Genomic DNA, 23,046 nt, shown 5'->3' with positions numbered 1-23,046 from the left:
CCAGAGAGGGATGTGGCACAGGACCCACCCAGGGCTGCAGCCCACATCCTAAACCTGCTCTTGTACCCAGCTGCGAGTGGGGACTCTCCTGACTCACCTTGCCCCAGGTGATGTTTCCTCTTTCTTTTTCTCTTTCGCTTTCTCACCTGCTCTGGCCCCGCCCTGCTCCAGGGCTTCCCCAGTCTGGGCTGCTCTGGTGGCTGCTGTGAATCTCCAGCCTTGTTTTCGCTTTTCCTACATCAGCCAGGGCTGCCCACGAGGCCAGGTTAAAAGCATGGAGCTGGGATGGCAAGGCACTGGAGACGAAGCGTTTCAGCCAGGACACAGCAACAGGCTGAGAGCCACACGGGAACGCCGAGCAAGACCGAAGAACCCAGGGACAGCCTCGAGTGCACACGCGAATCCCCATCTCCTAACAGACCCCAGAGAGCAGCATGAAGCCAGCTGGGGGCCGCCTGCTCCTCCTGCTGCTGCTGGCCGCGGTGCTGACAGGAACCCGCGCTCATCCTGCTCCTGGTGACACCAGACTCCCATCAGACGCAAAGGAATGCCACCTAGCCCGGTTCAAGTCTCTGCCTCCGCAAGAGCTGCAGGCCTTCAGGAAGGCCAGGGATGCCATAGAAGAGTGGCTGCTCAAGAAAGATGTCAACTGCAGATCCCGTCTCTTCCCCAAGGCCTGGAACCTACATCGGCTGCAGGTCCAGGAGCGCCCCAAGGCCCTGCAGGCTAAGCTGGCCCTGACACTGGAGGTCCTGGAGAAGATGACTGACTCGGCTCTGGGCTCCATCCTGCACCAGCCTCTTCGCACACTGCGCTACATCCAGTCCCAGCTGCAGGCTTGTACACAGTCTCAGCCCACAGCAGAGCCAGGGTCCCCGAGTCGCCGCCTCTCCCAATGGCTGCACAGGTTCCAGGAGAAGGAGACCCCTGGCTGCCTGGAGGCCTCTGTCACTTCCAACCTCTTCCGCCTGCTCATGGGGGACCTGGAGTGTGTGGCCAGGGGAGATCAGTGTGCCTGACCTCAGACCCTCCTGTCAGCTGCTGGAATTCTGCACTGTGTGGACTCGCCAAGCCCCCGCCTTAATTTATAGCCCTTCATGACTTTTTAAAAAGTATTTATTTATGTGTGTGGGTTCTTAGACCCCCCCACAAAATGTCTATTTTTCTACTTTTGTAAACAATCTGCAAATACAAGTTGAGAAAAGAAAAAAAAACATAAATAATAAACCACTATATTTCCCTGCATTCTGACCAGCTGTGGCTTTCTGTATTGATCTCTGCTGTAAAGACAAGCTCCTGGGTATGAGTGATGAGAACTACCCTTACCTGTGGGCATAGCATTTGAAAGCAGTTAGCGGATTATGGCGGTCTGGTGACGTGGTGGAAGCATGTCCTCCCTCTACGATCCATGGCCTCACTAGATCCTGGCAATGGGCTAGGATTAAGTACCAGGCATGATTTCGCTCCTGTTGAGCAATCAAGTCTAATTATACAATTTTAATTATCGCCAAGATACAAGTTGGCAGCTGCACCTTTATAGATATCAAGCTATGCTGGCCACTGGGGTTCACAGTTGTCACCGCTGGGCAGGACTACCGGTGGCTTTCCTCCCTTGGCAGCTTGCACTAAACTTCCTGATACTATGAAATCTAGATCTCAGGGAGGAGGCTTCTAGGGCAGATCTAGCTCAAAAGCATCCAACTCCTGTGCCTAAAACGTGTGGTGTCTTTAGCAATAGGGACTACCCTTCAACCAAGGGCAATAGCAACAACTTATATTGACTTGGGATTCTCCAGGCCAACCCTGACCAAGACCTGAAAGGAGATTTCCCCCAATACCAAGTGGTCAATCTTGAAATCATATACATACCAGGAACACTAATGGACTCAGCAGGTTGCATTTATTCATTTAAGACATGTGCATAGGCACATAGAACAGTAACAAAGAAAAAAAGCCAAGGTTCTTAGAGGGAGTGAGGGGACAGATCTGGAGGGAACTGGAGGGTACAGACATTGAGATAGGTTGGAGGGAGGACAGGGAAGGAGGAAATTCATGTAATTATATTTTAAAATGTGAAAAAAAAATTAAAATGTCTTTTTCATAATCAGTCCCATCTCCTTCTTATGTCATATATAAGAGAATGTATATATATGTGTGTGTGTGTATGTATGTATGTGTATATATATACACATACACACACACACATATCTATTCCCTGTTTGAGCTTCTTAAAGGTTTGGTTAGTTACATTTAAACTTTCTTGCTTTATAATAAACTGTGCTTGTGGATTGTCATGACCACATGTAGTAATAGGAGCGGTGGGGCTGCGTCCCCAGCACCCTGGCCGCCTGCTAGCTTATGCCTCGAAATAATTACACGGACACTGTATTCTTTTAAACACTGCTTGGCCCATTAACTCTAGCCCTTACAGGCTAATTCTCATATCCCGATCTACCCATCTCTAATAATCTGTGTAGCATCAGTCTTACCAGGAAAGATTCTAACCTACGTCCATCCTCGGTCTGAGCTTCATGCGTCTGCCTCAGAGAGCAGAACTATCGCGTCTGCCCGGGAGAGGGGAGCATGGCGTCTCTGAGCTCACTTCCTCTTCCTCCCAGCATTCTGTTCTGTTTACTCCTCCCACCTATGTTTTAACCTATGAGGCCAAGCAGTTTCTTTATTACTTAACCAATGACCTTCCTCCATCAACCACAGGCTTAAATACTGGTTCTCAGCAGAGATTTGTAATGTCTTTTCTCTTTTTCTAAATGCCCATGTGACACGGTGCTCCTATTAGTCTGTGAGTTTCTATCAAGGATGACCGAGTCACTGTGGTCACAATGTGAGTGGAGTGCACAACCTACAACATCCTGCATCTCACCCCGAGTGAGGCTGCCTCTGAAGCCGCACCGTATGGTTTCTCAGTTGGGGGGGAGGGGGTCACCGGTTTCCTGGCCCAGGGCAAGCATCCCTCTCTGCTCACCTACTGAACTATCAACTCCTCTAGCTGCTCAGTCTGCCATTCCTCAGCAGAATACCAGAAAGTGCCTTTAGGATTTTACCGAGTTTTGGATCTCAGAAGTTTCCCTTGAGCCCACCCATGATTTCTAGTCCTGAATGGCAAATCTGATTGTTTGTACCTGGTTTGGATTTTCATTCAGCTAGTGGCTGGTCTATCCCAATCTCTGATTTTATTCAACAAGATTCATTGGGAAACTATAATGTACCAGCCAATGTCTGAGAAGAAGTGGAGGACAAGACACGTAACGGGTTAAGATTTGTGAAAAGATGCTACTGTTTAGTTCTATTTCAATGGCTTGGCTTTCCCACTACAAATAACATTTTCTCATGTGTGGTGGTTCGAATGTACTGGCCTCCTTAACCTCAAAGGGAGTGGCACAGTTAGGAGGTATGACAGTGTTGGAGTGGATATAGCTTTGCTGGAGAAAGTATTTCACTACGGGGGTGGGCTTTGAGGTCTCCTATGCTCAAGCTATGCCTAGCTCAGCTCACTTCCTGTTTCCTGCAGAGCAGGATGTAGAATTCTCATCTCCATCTGCAGCACCATGGCTGCGTTTGTGCTGTCATGATCCCCCATGATGATAATGGGATGGATCTCTGAACTGTAAGTCACCCAATGAAATGTTTTTCTTTAAAAGAGTTGCTCTGGTCATTGTGTCTCTTCTAACCTAACTAAGACACTATGAAAGAGAATTTGGGAGGAAAAAAAATTCAAGAAAAAATATAAAACATACTAATACTTCATCTAAGCTACTCACTATTATTATTTTGATATGTTTCTCTTCAGCCATTTATGCAAGCTAGTTTTCACCTTAAAAAAAAAAACCCAAGGGTGATAGCTTAGCAATAGAGCACTTGGTTAGCATGTGTAAGGCCCAGGGTTCTATCCCAGGATGTGAAATATACAAAAATAATGTTGAAGGCATATTATATACAGTGCCTTGTATTCTGATTCCCACCTTATTTTGCCATGAGTGTTTTTCAAATTCATTAAACTAATCTCTAACAATATCATTTTAACGGCTGTATAATGTTCTACTCTGTAATGATTATTGATTTATTTACCTGCAACTGGACCATGTCAATGCACAGAATGGTATCAATACTTACTTGTTATGTTTATGGTTGTTCGTAGTTTGTAAAGATCCTCAGAAATCAAGGGACATAAACCCTTTTCCTACTCTGTGCACTTGCCATCTATGCGCTCTGCAGAATGTCCACCCCAGCATGCCATCTACCGGTTCATACCACCGCCTGGGTCACCAGACCCTCAATAATACCAAAGGCTTCTTTAAACAGCTTATTAAGTTATGGAGGAAGCAAGCTGGTTGTTGTAACTTCTCATTACTTAAATCAATCTTTATGCCATGCATTTAGTATGCACTAAGTTACCTCTGTGAACAGTGGCCTTTGCCAAACTGCCTGTTGAGATTTCTCTTGAAGCTCATGTTGCTCATTATAAAGGAGTCATTTCCTCTCATTTATTTCTAGCATTAGGCCCATTAGTTCTAGCCTCTTATTGGCTAACTCTCACATCATGATTCAACCCATTTCTAATAATCTGTATGTCACCACGAGGCCATGGTTTACCAGGAAGATTCGAACCTATGTCTGTCTTGGGTTGGAGAATCATGGCCTCTGCCTGACTCTGCTCTTCTTCCCAGCATCCTGTTCTGTCTACTCCGCCTACCTAATTTTCTATCCTATAAAAAGGCCAAGGCAGTTTTCTTTATTCAACCAATGAAAGCAACACATAGAAAGAAGACTCTCCTATACCACTATTCTTTTACTTTTGGTTTATAATGAATTTGGACCTAAAAAAAAAACTGTTCCTTTTATCAACATGTAAAACTATGTTCACTACTTTTAAGCTTAGAAATATAAATCTCAGCCAGGCACCATGAGATGCTGGAAACAGAAGCTGGAGGATGAGTTTGAGGCTGACCTCAGGCATGACCTCCATCTCAGAACTGAAAAGGATGATTTTCTTCATATATTCTTAGGCATTTTCAGATCATTCTTACCAGAGAATCTAAACATTACAAGTCCATGAGATGAAGCTCTGGCTTTGTACAAATAGCAAAACAACAATAACAACAACAAAACCCAAACGAAAAGGCAATCCTTAGTTAAACAATACAGGCACTCGTCTCGTGACGCCTAACGTTATCCTCATTGTGTTCGTGGCCTGTTTTATACAAAAAGATGCATATCTTAGAAGCAAGGAATTGCTATAATATAAATTATAGCAGTGACATATTCTGTTAGACATACAACATGTTATTTATTTGACCTGTGTACTATAAATGACTGTAATATTAAAATGTTCTCCTTCTGAATTCAGAAGGGAACAATGTCCATTTAAAAAGAGATAAATTAGAATCAAATTATTTTTCTCTCTCATATAAGCTAATGAGAATCTGACTTTAAATGGAAGGACCGTTTATGTGGTCTGCAGCCTGTCCTCAGCTGTTATCACAGAATAATTGATGTACTAATGATTTCAATTCATAGCACCCACTGTCTTCATTTTGCATAATTTGAACCAAATCTGAATATAAATGACAAACAGTCCTCTTGCCTGTTTAGTACCCATGACCTTTAACTAAAGATCACTTACTACCGCAGAAGGGGAATTTAGAAGATAGAAGCAACACTCACTATTTTGAAACATTCCTCCTCATACAGAAATGGAAAGAATCAGGTAAACGAATCAGCTATAGCAGAGCTAAGATTTATCATCTTATTATTTGAGAATGAATATTTAATTAATAAAACACTTATCACCAACAGTGTCTGCTGGAAAAAATTCCAAAAGGGCCAAAGCTTATTCTAAGTAGGCCAAAGGGGGAGGGAGGATAAGTTTAATAGGTTTCATTATTTTTTCAATGAAAAAAAAATATTACTATGGAAAATTCAAGTCACTGTAATAACTACATTGCAGTTAAATTCCCTGTGTAAAAAAATGACCCCGTTTTCTATGGCTGATGATGGGTTGACCACACTCCAGTGGATGGTCACACATGGGGAAATAAGCAGCACAAATTGGACTCAGTAGGTTATTTAAAATAAGGACGCAAAGTTGGGAAGAGGTGATGGGGGAGTCAGGAGGAATGCGAGGTGAATATGAACAAAAAAGCATTGTATGCGTGTGAGATCCTCGAAGACTCAGTGAAACGTTAACTGAATCGCCTATCGCTTGTGCATATTGCATGAAGCTGTCTGTTGTAGCATGTGCAGGTATCGCCTGCTGAACCAGGAAACAAGACTTCTTTGCCAGTTTTCAAAAAAAGTTGATCTTTTAAAAATAATCTGCAACCATCATTACCTATGACATCAAACACGGAACGCCTGAGCCTCCCAACTGTCGCCAAGCCACCAGCAGGCTCGTTAACAAGCCTGTTTAGTTGGGTATAGACTGAGTAGGTGTTATCCTCCACACAGCAACAATCGTAGCACAGCGTGAGGGCCAATTAGTTCCAGCCTCGGTGGTGAATGTTATTGCAGACAACCCCTCCTTCACCTAGAGAAACAGCTGCTTCCTGATTCTACCCACTGCTTACTGTTATTCTGAACTGGCTGGCTGGAGAAAGCAGCCCCTGAACACAGCCTGACTCATTTATGGACAGAAGGGGCCATTCAAAGCTCACACGCTCAGGATAGTCCAGAGATTTTTTTATTTTTCTACCTCTGCTTGTAATAGACTTTTAAATGGAACCATGGCAGAACTGTCCAATCACACAGGACAATATGGATTCCTGTTACCAAATTAAAACTGGCTTAGAAGTCATACAATGTGGCTGATGGATCACGGCTTCTGAGTCACACAAGGACAGATGAGAATAGATGCTCACACACAGATGCTCAGGGATGGGACTTCCTAAGTCTGCATTACCAAATGAGTAAAACAACCAGCACGGGTAACAGGAACTGCTGGGGACCAGTTGTGTCTTTGCCCAAATGATAGAATGAAACCCTACTGCCCGATGGGGAATGTCTGGGGACAAGGTCCTGGAGAGATAAGAAGGTTCAGATGGGGTCAGGGAGGATGGGGACTTGAGCATGGGATGAGCTCTCTTCTGAGAGACTGGAGACTTTGCAAATGTCTGTGTCCCTGTGTCTGCCCCCTCTTCCATTCTCACCCACAGTGCCTCCACGTCCTTTCTCTATCTTTGTTCCTTTCCTTCCCCCTCACCGCTCTCTTCACTGGTCATGTGAGAACCGAGGACACACCAGGAAGGTAGCCAGCGAGACATACCTAAGTAGGAACTGTTTTCTGGCACCTTAATCACAGATCTCTCAATGATGAGGAACGGATTCCCACGGCTGAAGTCAGACAGTCCGTGGTATGCTAGGGCAGCCAGAGCTGACTTGACTGAGGCAGGAAGAGACTGTAGTTAACAAGGAAGTGTTACCAACACCACCTCACTACTTCTAGCCAATGTCCTGTTAAAATTTATATATGAAGTGTCACTCGAGAAGGCTCCCTGGTGAAGGTCTTAGTCCCTGAGGGGGTTCTGAAACTTTGGGAAGTGGGAACTACCTGGAGGAAGTGAGTCTCCAGGGACATGTTCTTATGCCTTGTCTTGTCCCAATCCCCACTTCCTGTTACTATGAAGTGAGGAGCCACTGCCAGAAGCACCTGCTGCCATGACAACCAGGTCACCTGGGCCAAGAATCAATGGAAGCAAGTATCACAGCTGAAACCATGAGCTAGGACAAACACTTCTTCAAGCTGCTTGCTAGGTATTTTGTAATAGTAATAATAAAGCCAACACAATGACACAGTACTAATAAAATGTTTAATTATAGGCAGAACTGGATTTGTGAAATATAGGAGCTTTCTTGTACACTTTTATATTTTTTTGCAATTTTTCTATTACTTTAAAATCATCTTAAACAGAAAAGATTTAAAATAATTAAACAGGCTTATGTCTTTAATTCCTACCTCAAACCAAGTTATATCCTTATTTTCAGTATGAAAGATTTTCCGGAACAGGGTAGATGGCTCAGTTGTTAAGAGCACTGGCTGCTCCTCCAGAGAACCCGAGTTCAGTTCCCAGCACCCACACGGTGGCTCACAGCTGTCTCTAGCTCTGTTCTAGAGGATCCAGCCCTCTCTTCTGGCCTCCACAGGCACTGCACGCACGGTGCATTTAAACACATTCAGGCAAAATACCCATAACATAAAATAAAAAATAAACAACAAAGAGTCCACATTTTATGTTCAGTTAATCAGAAAAGGTAGCTGTTGCAAAGCCTGACCATTTGAGTTTGACTCCTGGGACCCCACAGAGTGAAGGTAAAGAACTGGCTTTTAAGAGAGGTCCTCTGACCCACACACACATATGAATAAATAAATAATAAACCAACCAACAAATAAAACGTGAAACAGAAAGAAGGGCATCTAGGGTTTTCTCGCTGCCCATTAACATAAACAATCACAAGCTCTCGAAATTATTTAAGGGGACACAAACAAGACAAATGACAGGCAAGGGAATACTGCCCTGGGAAACTATGCAAGGATTCAGTCCTGAGTGCCAAGACCTGCAAAGGAAACTGACAAACGCTGCCTACATCAGGCAGTAATACCAGTCAGTCAAACTAGTAAGTGGGAAAACAAATTGAAAAACTGCAGTAGAAAACATTAAGTAGCCATTAAATCTGAGGCTTCTGGAGTTCTGTGATTACAAATGTAGAAAACATTACTATGCACCAGGGTCACGGGTAAGCTAGAGTTGCAGAGTAGGGTTTATTCCTGGATGGACAATGATGGGTAACTGTCTTAATTACCATTCTTTTTTTAAAAAATTTTTCTGCGGTGATTATGTTAATCTTTCAATTAGAACATGGAGAAATGAGCACCTTTTCATTTATTCATTCACTTTCAGCTTACTTATAATAATGTGAGAACATGTGTGTGTGTGTGTGAGAGAGAGAGAGAGACAGACAGACAAAGAGAGAGCTTGTGAGTAGCCACCATTGCCATGAGCTCCTGCAGCCACGATGTCCAGTTTCAAATGTATGTGCATGTGTGGTATGTGCACTTGCCTGAGTGGGTGTGTGTAGGTTCACACGGAAGCCAGAGCCAACATCCTCTATCCTCCTCAATCACTCTCCACATTATGGTTTGAGAAGGGGCACCAAAGTAATCCTAGAGTTTGACAATTCGTCAAAGAGCTGTCCAGCAAGTTCCATGGGTCCGCCTACTCCTGCCTCCCCAGGGTCTGGACCCAGCATTTATTTATTTCCATTATGACTATGTGTATGACGTATGTATGTAAATGTGCACATATGCCACGGGATACAAATGGAAGCCACAGGACAGCGTTCCAGAGTTAGCTCTGTCCTTCGGTCTTGTTTTTATTTATGACAGGCAGAGTACTTCAGGCTAGCAGACTGCTGAGTCTCTGGTCTGTTCTCCCGTGTCTGCCTCCCACCCCCTGTAGGACTGCGGGATTACTGATAGGCACCACCACATCCGACTTTTCATGTGGGCTCTAGGGACTAAACTCTGGTCGTCAGGGTTGAGCGGCAGGCCGCCTTTGTGCACAGAGTCATCTCAGTGACTTCATGTGCCCAGCTTCTCACATGGGTGTCAGGGATCCAGACTAAGCCATCATTCAGAAACGGGATTTTAAGAGGTAAGATTACACCAAATCTCAGCAAACAGGAACTAAAGACAGCTTAGCAGTCAGGTTTAGCTTTCTTTTCTACATGGAGTATGCCCAACTTCTACCAGATCTGCAAGAATAGGTAGAGAGAGTCCAATTGTTTAGGTCTGGGCTGGACTGTTTCTCTTTCCACAGGCTTGGGTTTCCATGGCCACAAAGATGGTTTACAGACTACTGTTCCCTCAGTGAGTTCCAACTGTAGTGGGAGGGGAAATATCTTACTTCAAAATTTCTATCTCACTGTATAAAAATCTCCAGGGAGTCTTGGTTTGGGAAGAAAAAAATGCCCCCGCATTAAGTTCCGCCCAACTGGAAGCCCTCCTGGAAGGCAGAGAGAATCTGCAAAGTCCTTTATGGGAGCACGTTAAGACAAAAGGAGAGAAATACATAAACAGACATCCAAAGAAGACAGAAGAAAAAAAATCTCACCTACACCACAAATCTTCTCCCAACAGTTCTGGAATGCTGATCAGAACTAAACTCTTAACAGGCTGAGAAAACAATGCCCACGTAATGAAACCGGATGCTCACTTTCCAAGTATCTCCTGTCTAAGCTCTCCAGAATAATGAAACAGGGCTGGGGAGCTCTCGCTGTGCAAGTCTGAGGATCTGAGTCTACATCTCTGGGATCCGTGTAAAATGCCAAGTGGGCTGCACATGTCTTTAACTCCAGTGGTGGCGAGTTAAGTCGGAGGATCCAGCTGAGCCTAGTGAAGTCAATGGCTCAAGACATAGTAACAGAGGTCTAAAAGGGAAGACCCAATATAAACCTCTGGCCTCCACGTACACACAGAAAAGGGGGAAAAAAAGCAATAGCCTTAGTCAATATAAAGGTAAAATGTGTGATTTTCCACTACAAGCAAAAACAAAAACAGTAATTCCTACAGAAACATGCCCTGGACGACAAATGAATGCTCCCCCCACAGGCCACTCTGTGCTAATCCCAGTAAAAAGGATGGCACAAATTGAGGAATTTCTTGAAAAACAGTATAAGCCATGCTTGAAAATCCCCAATTGCAGACAGCAAAACGGGCTTGTCCCCCACCCCCAGCAAATCAATCACTAATTGCCAGAGCTGCAGGAGGGGTCCCGACCATATGCTCACGTAAACATGCATTTTGGTAAAATCTGTGAATATGAGATGCCTTAGCCACCATCAGTTAAAAGTGCTGCCTCTTTCCATTTCTGTGTATAGTTACGTTAGTCATTACTGTGCAGAAATGGTTGGACTACCTACTGTGTGTGCTCCCTACTGGGCCATTAACAGGCAGAGCACGGATCCCAGCTTAGCAAGTACTGTCGGTACGGTCATGGTCTCAAAACTCAGCGCCTATTAAACTCTTCCACTTGCCAAGCATGTAAAGCCGTGAGCAGAAGACTCAGTACTGATAGCTGTGCAGGTTGGTTCCTGTCAGCTCAGAAAGAAATCACCTGGGAAGAGCGACCCTCAATTAAGGAATTGCCTCCATCAGACTGGTCTTTGGGCATGTTTTGATGTGGGAGGGTTCAGCTCATTGTCCATGAAAACAGCCTGAAGAGGCTTTCCCAGATTGAACAAGAACCCAGCGTTACATGATGGATTATGAAAGGGTGTGTTCTGAACTAGTTAATAAAAACCTATGTTTGAAACACCCTGATCCTCACTCCAGAAACGCAAGCCCCAGATTATTTTCATAGGAAGAGACTAGAAATTCGGCAGCACAAACCTGTATGGGAAATGCTGCAGCGGGGCCTTGGGAATTACATTCTGCTATTTTTGTGGATTTCGACGTGTTTACAATATAAATCAATTCCTAAATTACGATTTCTTTCCTCAGTTATTTTTTTTCTTTTCTTCTGTATCTGATTCCTCCCATACTTTGAGGAGGGTTAGCAGAATCAAATAATCGAATAAACTTAATGTCCACAAAATTAAATCTGCTCTCTGTGAGCCATTCATCTTCCTCGGTCCACAGGTGGAACAAAACGAGGCCCAGGGAAGCTATCAGATCTGCCCAAAAGCATACAGCTAGAATGGCACTGTGGTCCAGTCACACACGGCCTCTGTCCTCCAGCTCGGCTGCTCAGGGGCCGTCTAACTCTCGGTGCTGTTTATTCCTCTGAACTTCAGTTTTGCGCCTAGCTTTCTGCAGAGACTCCTGATCTATGCTGGAAGGCAAGCCTTGCCTCAGATCCCCCTTACTTCCATCAGTAAGATGTGGGAGGGGGCCTAGGTGCGGAGGGGCAAAAACCTCTTCTGGGGACTTAACCTTCCCACCCATCCTGAGCTGCCTTGGGAGCAGCGACTCCTCCTCAAACACAAGCACTACAAAGGGTCCCAGGGAGAGAAAGGAAATGAAGTGTGGAGCTGAGTGGTCACGAGCAGTGACACCATGGAATTGTGATGAGTGTGAGCACTTCCCTCTTGCATGATGCCTACTGGTGGCCTTTTCGGGACACGTTCCTCCATACCACTGAAGAGTACCTGGGGCAGCTACCAACCATGGCTTTATGAAACCCAGAGACACAGCAAAAGTTTGCTCCCATCCATAGGGCAGCTCAAATAGTTCTAACAAGAAATGCATGTTTTGTTCTGAAGACTTTCCATGTTTCCCCAATGAAAATTCCATTTAACAGTCACCAGGAAGTTCACAACGGACGGTACTGGGAGCTCTAATTTCTCCCATCTCCCCCCCCCCATTCGTGTCCCCCAATGGGGATTTTTTTTTTAAGTTATTTCTCTTATTTGTTGAGATTATAGATCTGTCTTCAAGAAACACTTGTTTTCTCGGCTCTCTAGACCAGTGGTCAGCCTGATCTGTTTCTGGACACATACCTAAATAGATGCTTTAATATTAAAAGTTTATCATTTGAAGCAAACCTTGAAAAGCGAAAAATTTACTCTTTCAAGCTTAGAGATGGGAAATTTCATTTAATTTCTGGGTTATTACATCCCTACACCCAGAATGAGGTAAGTGTAAGTGGAGACCCTTAAGAAAAAGAAAAAGCAAGCAAGAAGCATGATGAGCGCTTCAGAAACGCTGCATGTGAATGTTAAGGAGCACTGTTTTTCAGTGAACTCATCACAGGGTAGACGTGTAAGCACCAGAGGGGGTGATTTTCATATGAATGTTGAGTGCAGCTAGGCACAGACAAGAGCCTATTGGGGATACAGAAAACCAAGTCTCATCAAAGGCGTGGTGGAACTGAGTAACAGAGAGGGGGGGCTGTTCAGATAAGAGACAGACATTATTAGACCTCTAGACCTCTTTTCAAAGAAAACGTTGAAGATTTTGTTGGGCCTTCCTCCTTGAATTATCACAAATAACAAGACAATTGTAAATGAGTGGTGTCCAGGGTCACACACATGCCATTTATACTCCAGCTGGCAATGCTGCCATGGATGGAGAGTTAGCATTAAAGAAGGATCCAAGTCACTAGGCCATCACACAACACAGGGAACGTGCTCTGAAGTGAATGTAGTACTCAACAAGTCACACGAATCAAAACGGTAGTTCTTGGGGGCCCAGGTGGTTCTACGGAGGGGCTTCTGAGGAAGCCGCATTAACAAAGGAGGAAAGGCAAAGTAAATAGAGCGGGGTCTACAGTTGTGGGATATTTTGATCACAATGACACTCCCAAGACTCCCAATAAAGTTTACTTTGAATCAGACGGCAGAGCTAGCTACTAGCTGACCAAAATTAGCCATAGAGGTTTTGGAGGACTGAGGACATATAGAGAGACACAGAAAGTAGTAAAGAAGGGCTGAGAGAAAGATTCTGCACTTTTTAGATAGAAGAAGAAGAGAGAAAAGAGGTCACTTTTCCACTGCTTTTCTCTTATTTCTCACAAAGGAAATAAATTTTAAAGAGTTTATTACAAAATCAATTTCTCGTTTAACATGGCCCCAAAGCATCAGACTAGAGTGCAAGGCATTTTTTTTTATCTTTCTGTGGTATCTATGTATACTGGTATATTTGGAATATTGTTATTAGAATTCACTCCTGACTGGCTAATACTGATGCTCAAGTTTGCACACCATGATCTCTTGTCCCCAGTTACAAGGAAAGAGACTGAAACTTCTAAATTACAGTTCGGCAGCTGACAGGGTTCAACCCAAGAAATGCCTAATATCAAAATTGTGTAACTTAATTCTGTTTTCAAGGTTAAAAAATAAACTCCATTGTTTAAAAGCAACTCATTTTGTTTTTCTCTTAGTTTTTGAGACAGGGAATTTCTTTATAAGCCAGGTTGTTGAGACAGGAGTTTCTCTAGAACCTCAGATTCCTAAATGCTGGGGTTTCAGGCCAACATCACATAGAAAATAACTTGTTCCCTCTATTATTTGGACTCCTTTTCTATAAGGATCATAGAGGGCCCCATGTTTATTCCCCAACAGGAAAGACTTACCCTGGGGTGCAGAAGTGAATGGCTATCAGCTCTGCCCAACAAGCGAATCTGTTTGGGACAGGAAAACCCATAATGTTGACAAAGCCTCCAGGGCAGTAATGATTGCTAAGAACTTTCAAGGCAAACAAAACTCCTAGAAGAGAATAAACAACACACCAATATCAACAATTCCGATTCAGGAAGAATCACTGGATACAAAGAGACTAAACACTATTACTAATTATTACATCCAACTTTCTGCTTTGAAATACAGTCAGAGAGCATGTCAGTCATTCCGTTGATGGATCCCCAACATGGAAGTTCAACCTGCTTCCAAGTATAGAACACAGAAGGTGGGAATGAGCCACCGGCAATGGTATCAAATACCAGGGAACTGTCCTTTTAAAGCAGCTGATTTTTTTTTTGCTATACGGATATGAACAATGAACAAATACCAGTAACACATACTCTTGTAGCCTCTATGGAAAAACACTGGAAGCAAGATGTTGTACTCCAGTAGAGCTACAGATGTTACAGGTGACTGGGAGCTGCCTGACAACAATGCTGGAAATCAAGCTTGGGTCCTCTGTAAGAGCAGTTCATGTTCTTAACTGCTGACCCACCTCCCATCATGACTGGATATTTATTTTAAGGACATTACTGAGAGGCACAGTAACCCTGGACCAACTCAGTTCTTCCCCTTCTATGTTTATGATTCTTAAGAAAAACCATGGCAAATATCAAGGGCAACATGCTAAGATAAAGGTGGCACAGGTTGTCTTCTAGGCTTCCCCTTCGGGAATTCCTTGGGTGTACTGGGGTAAAGTTAGAGGCTTCAACTGCAAATGGGATATACACAGTCAAGACCTCATCTGCTTGGAAGCCTTCTGAGACCCGGGGACCAGCTCACAGTGAACCCTTGATTGCCTATATGTAAGCATTCCACTTGCTTCGTGTTACCTGGTGCAGACAAGTGTATTATGCCTCACTGGACTCAAGCCAGTTGGTAACTAGTGCGCCCTAAACCTGCTTCACAGGCACACTCAGTTTTCAAGAACACTCTTCCTTAAAGACACCCACGAGTCCCTCCATAGCATTACCATGAGGGAGTCAGGTGCACACGTCCAGTACTATAAAACCATCTTCTAGCAGGCCCTCGTCTAAGTGCACCAGAATGGGGATGCAGCATAAAGTGAGATGGCCTAAATAATGCCTTCTTCTACCCTAGCCAGTTTGCTCTTCCAGATGCAGGCCCCAGCATCATTAACCACTCCGGATCCTGTCCTCTCATCAACTAGGAAAGGAAACAGGCAGCCTCCCTCACGGCCATCACAGGTACTTCCTGAGACAGTGTCCACCTTACCTGAGAAGCCGACAGCACAGTTCCTTCTGAAGTCAGGCTCATTCATGAATTCGGCAAGAGTGAACTGCAAGAGCAAATACACCACCCCCGTGAGTAGGGAGAAGGTGGTGATGATGTAGCCAAACCATCTGCTTCCCAGCCTTCTCTCCAGCTTTATTCCTTTCCAGAGCATGGACACCATGTTGAAATACAAATGCCAGTCATCTGCATGGTGCAGGGGAGAGAGCAGCAAACGCTGCCAGTCTTTTTGCTGGTAACACTTTTCCACGCTGAGGCAGGAATAGTGCAGGGGCTTCAGAGGATTCAGGAAGAGCCAGACGTTGAGAGCCAAGGTTGCCAGGGTGACAGGAGGAATGTTGTTGATCCCAACGTGGAACACTTGAGAGAGCAGCATGAGGAGCCCAACGTTGACTCCTCTTGATCTCCGCTGCATGGCTGGCTGGCTAGCAGAGCCCAGACGGGGAATTCTGCTCGGGGATTAGAAACCCAGGAAGGAACGCAGAGAACAGCACCTGAAACACATAGTGCACGTGAGGTCCATCAGCTGAGAACTGTGTGCTGCTAGGACTCACTGGAAGTTGAGTACACACCAGCACAGCCTACTTCTCATCCCAACAGAGACACTTACTTTTATTAACTCTTTCTTAATTTCACATTCGAAACTAGAAATTTTATCCCGGAACCCAGTGGACTTAAGGACAGGCAGGCTGACGAATATGACCATGAACTTATAATGCGTCTTTCTTAATTAATTAATTAATTAGTTAGTTAGTTAAATTAAAAAGCCTGGCAACCTATGCTTGATCCTTGAACCCACAAAAAAGGTGGAAGGAGAGAACCAACTCCACAAAGTTGTCATCTAACCTACACATATGCTCTGTGGTATACGCACCCACAATACACACAGTATACATACAGTCATAATAATAGAAAAGACATGGGTTAGGGAGAAGGCTCGGTGTGCAGAGCTTGCCACGTAAACATGAAAACTGGAATCCCATTATCCAGAGTGAGGACCAACATCTGAGGTTGCCTCTGACCCTCACCCACATGCCATAGCACATGTGTGCCAGCTCTCACAGACCCTAAGTCATACACACACATCACAGACATCTATCCATATACATATCATACAGACATAAGCACACATCATACACATAGAAAAGGTAAAAATGACAACTTGCATGACGACAACCTGCAAAGACAGCATGCAAACATTAAGTAATTTAACTCAAATCCTTGCCAAGTCTCTTTATCTCTTCTATTATTTTTAGCACAAACACTTGAAATGCCAAAACGTAGGGTTGTGAGCATGTTATGGTCTAGCCCAGTTTTCATACTACCAGATGTCAACTTCCTCAATTTTTTATTAGTCATAAACTTTAAAAATTTATCTATGTGCCAAATTCTACACAGAAAAAAAAATGTGGTCCTTGTTTATAAGCTCACTTGTCACCAAGAAGTAAAACCAACCACGACCACAGGATGTTGTAAGCACAGACAGAGAGCCCAACAACACAGGTACACAGCTCCGCCAAAGGCGGTGACAGAAAGCACGGCTGTGTTCACGGGAATTCCTTTGAGTGAGTGACAAGGGAGAGCTCTGTGAGTCCGCGGTCTTCCACTCTACCCTCCGGACTGAGGCTGGCATTGTGACACGCTTTGGATGACAGAAAGTGGAGGGAAGGATGATACGAGGCCCAAACCTAGCCCCAAGATGCATTTCAGGCGTGTGTTCCTGTGCGGGCTAGAGTCTGGGCTAGTCGGCACAGGCTCTTGTGCCCCAACGGTCCTGGCCAGCTAACCCTGAGATGCATACAGAGGTAAAGCCTAAGGAGCCCATCCTAATTTGAACCACGGAGCGGTAAGTTCTGGAGTGGTTTGATAAGCACAATTACTATACAGAAGGTACTGACTTTGGAGGTATTGACAGGCCAATAGAAAGGATCAGGGGTTTGAAAGGACTAACAGAAAGTAGGGGGTGGGGAGTCAGGTTGAGACACAGGAAAAAATGCGCAGAGGTGACAGTCTAGGGAAAAAGAAAGTTCTGGGAAAGTCCTAGTATTTTCATTTCGATAGGGGCATTCATTGATGTTGAAATTAATCCAGAAAACTCAGTCTCAGTTTCTTGTTCTTCTATATATTACATAACCAATTTTAGTCACCTTCACACCAACTCAATTCCTCTCCCACTGGCACCCTTCAAAACAGTCTCCCCACATCCTTTCATGTCTTCTTCTTGTGAATTTAGAGTTACTGGTTGGAGTGTGGAAGGAAGCCACTGAGTGGAGCGAGAGCCACTTACCTGTGGCTATACCACTGAAGAAAGTGATACACACACCCCCCCAACACACATATACAAGCTTTGATTGCTGTAATCCCTTGGGGAAGGGTGTGGCCTCACGTGTTCCTACTTTATCCATGATGAAGTGTTGACGGCCCCAATCTTGTACAGACCTTATGTAGACAACCATGCCTGCAGCAGACATGTTCATGAGTGTCATGACTACGTCATGTCCTGCACACCTCCCTCCCCATTCTCAGCTCTTACATCTTTCCACCCACTCTTCCAAGATGTTCCTCGAGCCTCTGAGGGCGCTTTACGGTGGTCTGAATGTGAATGGTTCCCATAGGCTCCTATGTTTGAATACTTGGTCTCAAGGTGGTATGGCCTCGCTGGTGTGTCACAGTGGGCTGACTTTGAGGTTTCAAAAGAATCATACCATTTTCAGTGTGTTCTCGGGCTCCTGTTTTTGAGGTTTGAGGTGTGAGCTCTCATCTATTCCTGCCACTATGACTTCACTCTGCCATTGTGAACTTTAACCTGCTGGAAGCCTAAGCCCAGTTAAATGCTTTTTTGTGTAAGTTGCCTTGGTCACGATGTTTTCTCACAGCAATAGAAAAGTTACTAATACAGGTTTTATAGTTCTCCAAGTTGAGGCAGAACACTCCAGCATGACTTATTCTTAGTACTTTGGACAGTGACAGATTCCTGCACTAAGCAATGCCTGGGGCAGTAGGCAGTTTATCTGAGGAAGGTGTGCCAGATAATTTTATGTCAACTTGATACAAGGAATAGTCATCTGAGAGGAGGGAACCTCACTTGTAGAACATACCTCCATAAGATCAGTATGTAGATCAGCCTGTAGGGCATTCTCCTAATTAGTGATTGATGGGGGAGGGTCCAGTTCATTGTGCTTGGTACCACCTTTGGGCTGGTGATTCTAGGCTCTTTACGAATACTAGAAAGAAGCAAACCAGTAAGCAGCTCCCCTCCATGGCCTCTGCATCAGCTCCTGCCTCCAGGTTCCTGCCATGTTTGAGTTCCTGTCCTGTCTTCCTTTGGAAATGTGGAATTATAAGTCAAAGAAACCCTTTCCCCTCCAACTTGCTTTTGGTCATGGTGTTTTTGCACAGCAATAGGAACCCCAAGTAAGACAGAAGGCTAAGAACAGCACTTTTTGGGGGTATGAACATGAGTACTTGGAAAGCAGCCAGACAACATGATGGTTCACCAAAACAGTAAAAGACTCCCTACTGCGGTCTAGGACTTTCCCAGTCGAGGGCTCCTGACCAGGTTTATAAAACCGGCATACACAACCAGAAAACCAGGACAGCTACGAGGTCTTCTCTCTTCACCGCCCAGATGTAACAATCTTCCCACCGTGCGATGTATATTACCCTGCCTTTCAGAACACTGTGTCAGCTCCACAGAAATAAACCTGCGAGTCACTTCAGATGCACCGATGGCAAACAAAACACCATTTTAATTACGTGGTAACATACACTAGACAGTACTGTATCAAGATTGTGGCAGAGACATGGAAGATTTCTTGAATACTGATGGGGGAATTAGCCATATTTACTTTTAATGAGAAATTAAAAATTAAACAGGTATGCAATAAGAAAAACTACATGGCTAGAATAAACAAAGAAACTGAATTCATAACTTGAGAAACCAGTGTGTCGGGGGGAGGAGGCGGGGGGAGTAGAAAGGGAAAAGAAACTAATTACAGGGATTTTCAATTCTACTTGCAAAGCAGAAAATATTTCACCATTATCATTTACCAAGGCAGTATATATCTCAATTTTCAGATTTAAATGTTCAATAAGAACTGAGACCATTAAATTGCAAGAGTATATACCAGCTATAAATTCCATTCCCAATTTAGTATGTGATACTAACCAAATTAATTCCACAAGAGAAACAGACATGATAGAGTCTTAATGGGAGTAATTAAAGGCCGCACTGAAGACTGGGGACCCTGTATTATTGTGAGGGCAACAAATTCACTAAAGTCATCTTACACTGTGTGGCTCCCTCTCCAAGAAACTGTTTACTGTTACACAGTGGAGAAAGATCAATGGTATGCCATTACTGCTTTGAGACCTTTGGTAAATTTCATTTACTAGTTTTACACAGTTTAGTAAATACTCTTTTTAAAAAATCTTAGGGAAAATATGATTAACAGTTTATTAAAGGTCTGCTATTGCCCAGGCTGAGAGCTTTCTAAATATCCGACTTTCCAAACACTTAACTTCACAATTTTTTAAATGGAGACATAATTCACATACCATAATAATCACATTCTTGAAGTGCACAACTAAGGGATTTTAGTATATTCATAGGTTATGTAACCAAAATCAGTCTTCCAGAACTTTCTTGATGCCAAAAAGAAATGCCATACCTTTTAGCAGTCCCAATACCTCTCTTCCCCTAGGTCTTACCAATGATCCACCTCATTTCTGCCTATTCCTTATTCTGGACATCTCACCTAAGTGGGATTATTCAATACAGAGCATTTGACTTCTTTTCCTTATTTCCAAAGATCACTGATATTACACCCAATGCTTGTTATGATCAAGTAACATTTCATCGTACAGATGAACCACATCTTGTTCCTCTACTCTTCAGCAGATGGGCTTGACCACTGTTTGCAGCCTGGCCCTATGACGCATAACGCTCCCATGATCCTGCTATTCTCCTAGGAGCAGAGTCGTTGGGCCAGCCAGCAAATGGTTTTCCAAACTCATACACCATTGTGCACACACTCTCTCTGAGTGCAAGGCCTCCAACTTCATCATATTCTCAAGAGCCTTTGCTTTTTACTGATGCTTCTTATTCTAGCTTTCCTAGTGAGTATGAAATGGTATGCACAAACATTTCCCTAATGTAAGACTAATGATGTGATAAAATGCTAACTTCACATTGCTGAAAACACATATGAACTGAGATGTGTTTATAGCGTAGAAGTGTGTTCAGCTCACCCCTTACCCTTGAGAAATCACTGAAACAAGCTTGGATCGAGAGAAAGCACCGAAAAGAAAGTTGAAATCACAAAGAAAGCACCTGGCTGAACTTCAAAGATTGGCACCACAATTCCCCTGTGATATGGTATGTTGAGAGGAAGCTTGAATGCCCTTCAATAGCCTGGCACAGCTTAGACGAACACATCAGCCTGTAAACAGCGCAAAGTCCTTTCAAAAGAACACAGAGGGTGGGTGATTCTAATTTCTGCAAACCATGCAAAATGCTATGGAAAGAGAAAATGTTCATACTGAATATAAAAATATCTCTGCTTTCTTAATTGCAAGAGTCAGATAACAAAGTGATTCGTAACAAACAGAGCATTAACATACTCAAAGGACCATGAGAATGGCCAGGAAGCAGCAGTGCATCCTGCCCCCCTTCCTCGTCTCAATGTGCCTGCTTTCTCTAGGACAGAATAAGCTGACCTGAAGCATTCCTAGAAAGCTTCAAACTATTTTTTCCACGTGTCACTGAAAAGTAAATGGAGGAGAGTGTTTCCACCCAGCACCATAACACAATTATTTTATTCCTCTGATAAAACATATTGGCACAATTTTATTTTTGAAAAGGTAGTAGTTTCCTTATGGCCTAGAAGATTCGAATTACAATGCGGATATTCAAGATATTTCTGAAAATTAAAGAAGTATAGGATGCATTATTAGTGAAAGACAAGAATTTCTTTAACTGACTCCTTACAGACAAAATCAGGTCAGTTTTCAAATAAATACATGCATTTCAAAATGCTATATTAAAAGTTTTATAAAATGGCATTCAAATTATGCTTTCCAGACTTAACATTTAAATATTAACTATAATAGCAGATGGTACGGCTTCACATCATTACACCATGTTCAATTTACCAGAAAGCATCATCTACCTAAGGTGACTGGTAAATAGGGAGTCCTGGGGGAGAAGGCGTGGAACCTTCATCAGACGCCATAATCGTCTGACGACAAGCTGCACACAAACAACAATTTTTCCTAGCCTTCTAAGACCCGTTAAGTGGCTTCCTGAACTGTACTAATGTCAAAATCAAAGGGAATCGGAAGAGGGCTCTGTTTTCTTACTTCCCATTTAAGGGAGAAATATAAAGAGATGAAGACAACAAAATGAATAAAAACGGACTTCATGAATAAAACATGAATATGGGAATCAAATTATATTAAGAAGGTAATGGGAGTCTCAATAATTACATTCCAGTGTCATCTACTCGTGGAAAGGCCCACAGCTTGGATTCTGCTCCAGAGAAAGTAGGATTAAGAACACTGTCTTCTTTTCGAGTCTGCAGCGTCCTTTGGGACAATGGTTCTCCTGACTCAGAGCCTTTGTTATTCCAGCCACTCAGTTTGGAATGCCAGCTTGGAGTCTGCCCGGTTATCCCCAGCTGCCTCTTCCGGCTGTAAGTGAGAAGACCTAGCTTCTAAGATACATGGCTCCTCCTCTATCTTTGCTCATTCACCATCTTCACAAGTAAAAAACTCCTCGTCCCTTAACGGATGAAGTCCGACTGTCTTTTCTAATAGTCTGTCTTAATACCGACCCCATGGAAGGTGCACACTGGTAAAACACGATACCTTGGAGGAGTGAGGACTCAAGTGAGCGGCCCTTAATAGCCATGTGTTGACGTGCTGACACAACCCACAAACGCCGGGTCTTCGGCGCATTCTCCCTAACCGGCTTACAAAATGCCTGACTCAATTTGCTTAGAATCCAATTTCATCACAACACCTTCCCCTGTGAACCATCAAATACCTTTCTGACCTTGCAAAAAATCATAAAGCATGTCATCATTAACAGGATAGACTTTGGGGCCAAAAGGCCCTGGTTTAAATCCTGAGTTAAATGACTTAAATGCCTTCAGGCGGTAAGATCTTGAGTAAATCCTTTTTCTTTCTTTTCTTTTTTTTCCCCTTTTTCGTTTTTTGTTTGTTTGTTTATGGCTTACTGAGACAAGGCTTCTCTTCACTTCCCTGGCAGTGCTGGAACCCTATTTGTAGGCCAGGCTGGCCTCAGACATCAGAGAGTCCCCTGTCTCTGACTCAAAAGTACAGGGATTAAAGGTATGTAGCACCACACGTGCTCTTGAGTAAATTTTAATTTATGCCTGAAGCCCTCACCTTTGAAGCTGGCCCTAAATGACAAGACTTCCCTTCTAGAACTGACTGATGACTACCAATTCATGAAACATAAGAACTCTAGGTACCCACGGATAACACATCGTTATCATCATCATTGACCCTAGGCTCAGCCTCGGAACTAAAGTCTTCTGATAATCTATACCCTTTTTAATAATGGCTGGTAGTTACACA

The 23,046-nt window shown here is 43.7% G+C and overlaps 1 protein-coding gene and 1 pseudogene across 1 annotated transcript in view; one reads left to right on the top strand and one right to left on the bottom strand.

The window, feature by feature from the left end:
• Nucleotides 1–23,046, bottom strand: part of Rhbdd1 (rhomboid domain containing 1) — a 120,652-nt gene that overhangs the window by 85,297 nt on the left and 12,309 nt on the right. Inside the window, exons 2-3 of the mRNA XM_075951643.1 lie at nt 15,427–15,938; nt 14,085–14,217 (exon numbers count right to left, since the gene is read on the bottom strand). Coding sequence (XP_075807758.1) covers nt 14,085–14,217; nt 15,427–15,859 — 566 coding nt within the window. The 5' untranslated portion in view covers nt 15,860–15,938. The remainder of the gene's footprint in view (nt 1–14,084; nt 14,218–15,426; nt 15,939–23,046) is intronic.
• Nucleotides 435–1,019, top strand: LOC142837134 (interferon lambda-2 pseudogene; annotated as a pseudogene).

This window comes from Microtus pennsylvanicus, chromosome 17, assembly GCF_037038515.1.
Source record: "Microtus pennsylvanicus isolate mMicPen1 chromosome 17, mMicPen1.hap1, whole genome shotgun sequence".
In the NCBI taxonomy this organism is placed as follows: domain Eukaryota; kingdom Metazoa; phylum Chordata; class Mammalia; order Rodentia; family Cricetidae; genus Microtus; species Microtus pennsylvanicus.
Note: the sequence above shows the minus strand (reverse complement) of the source record. Positions and strands in the feature narration are given on the sequence as shown.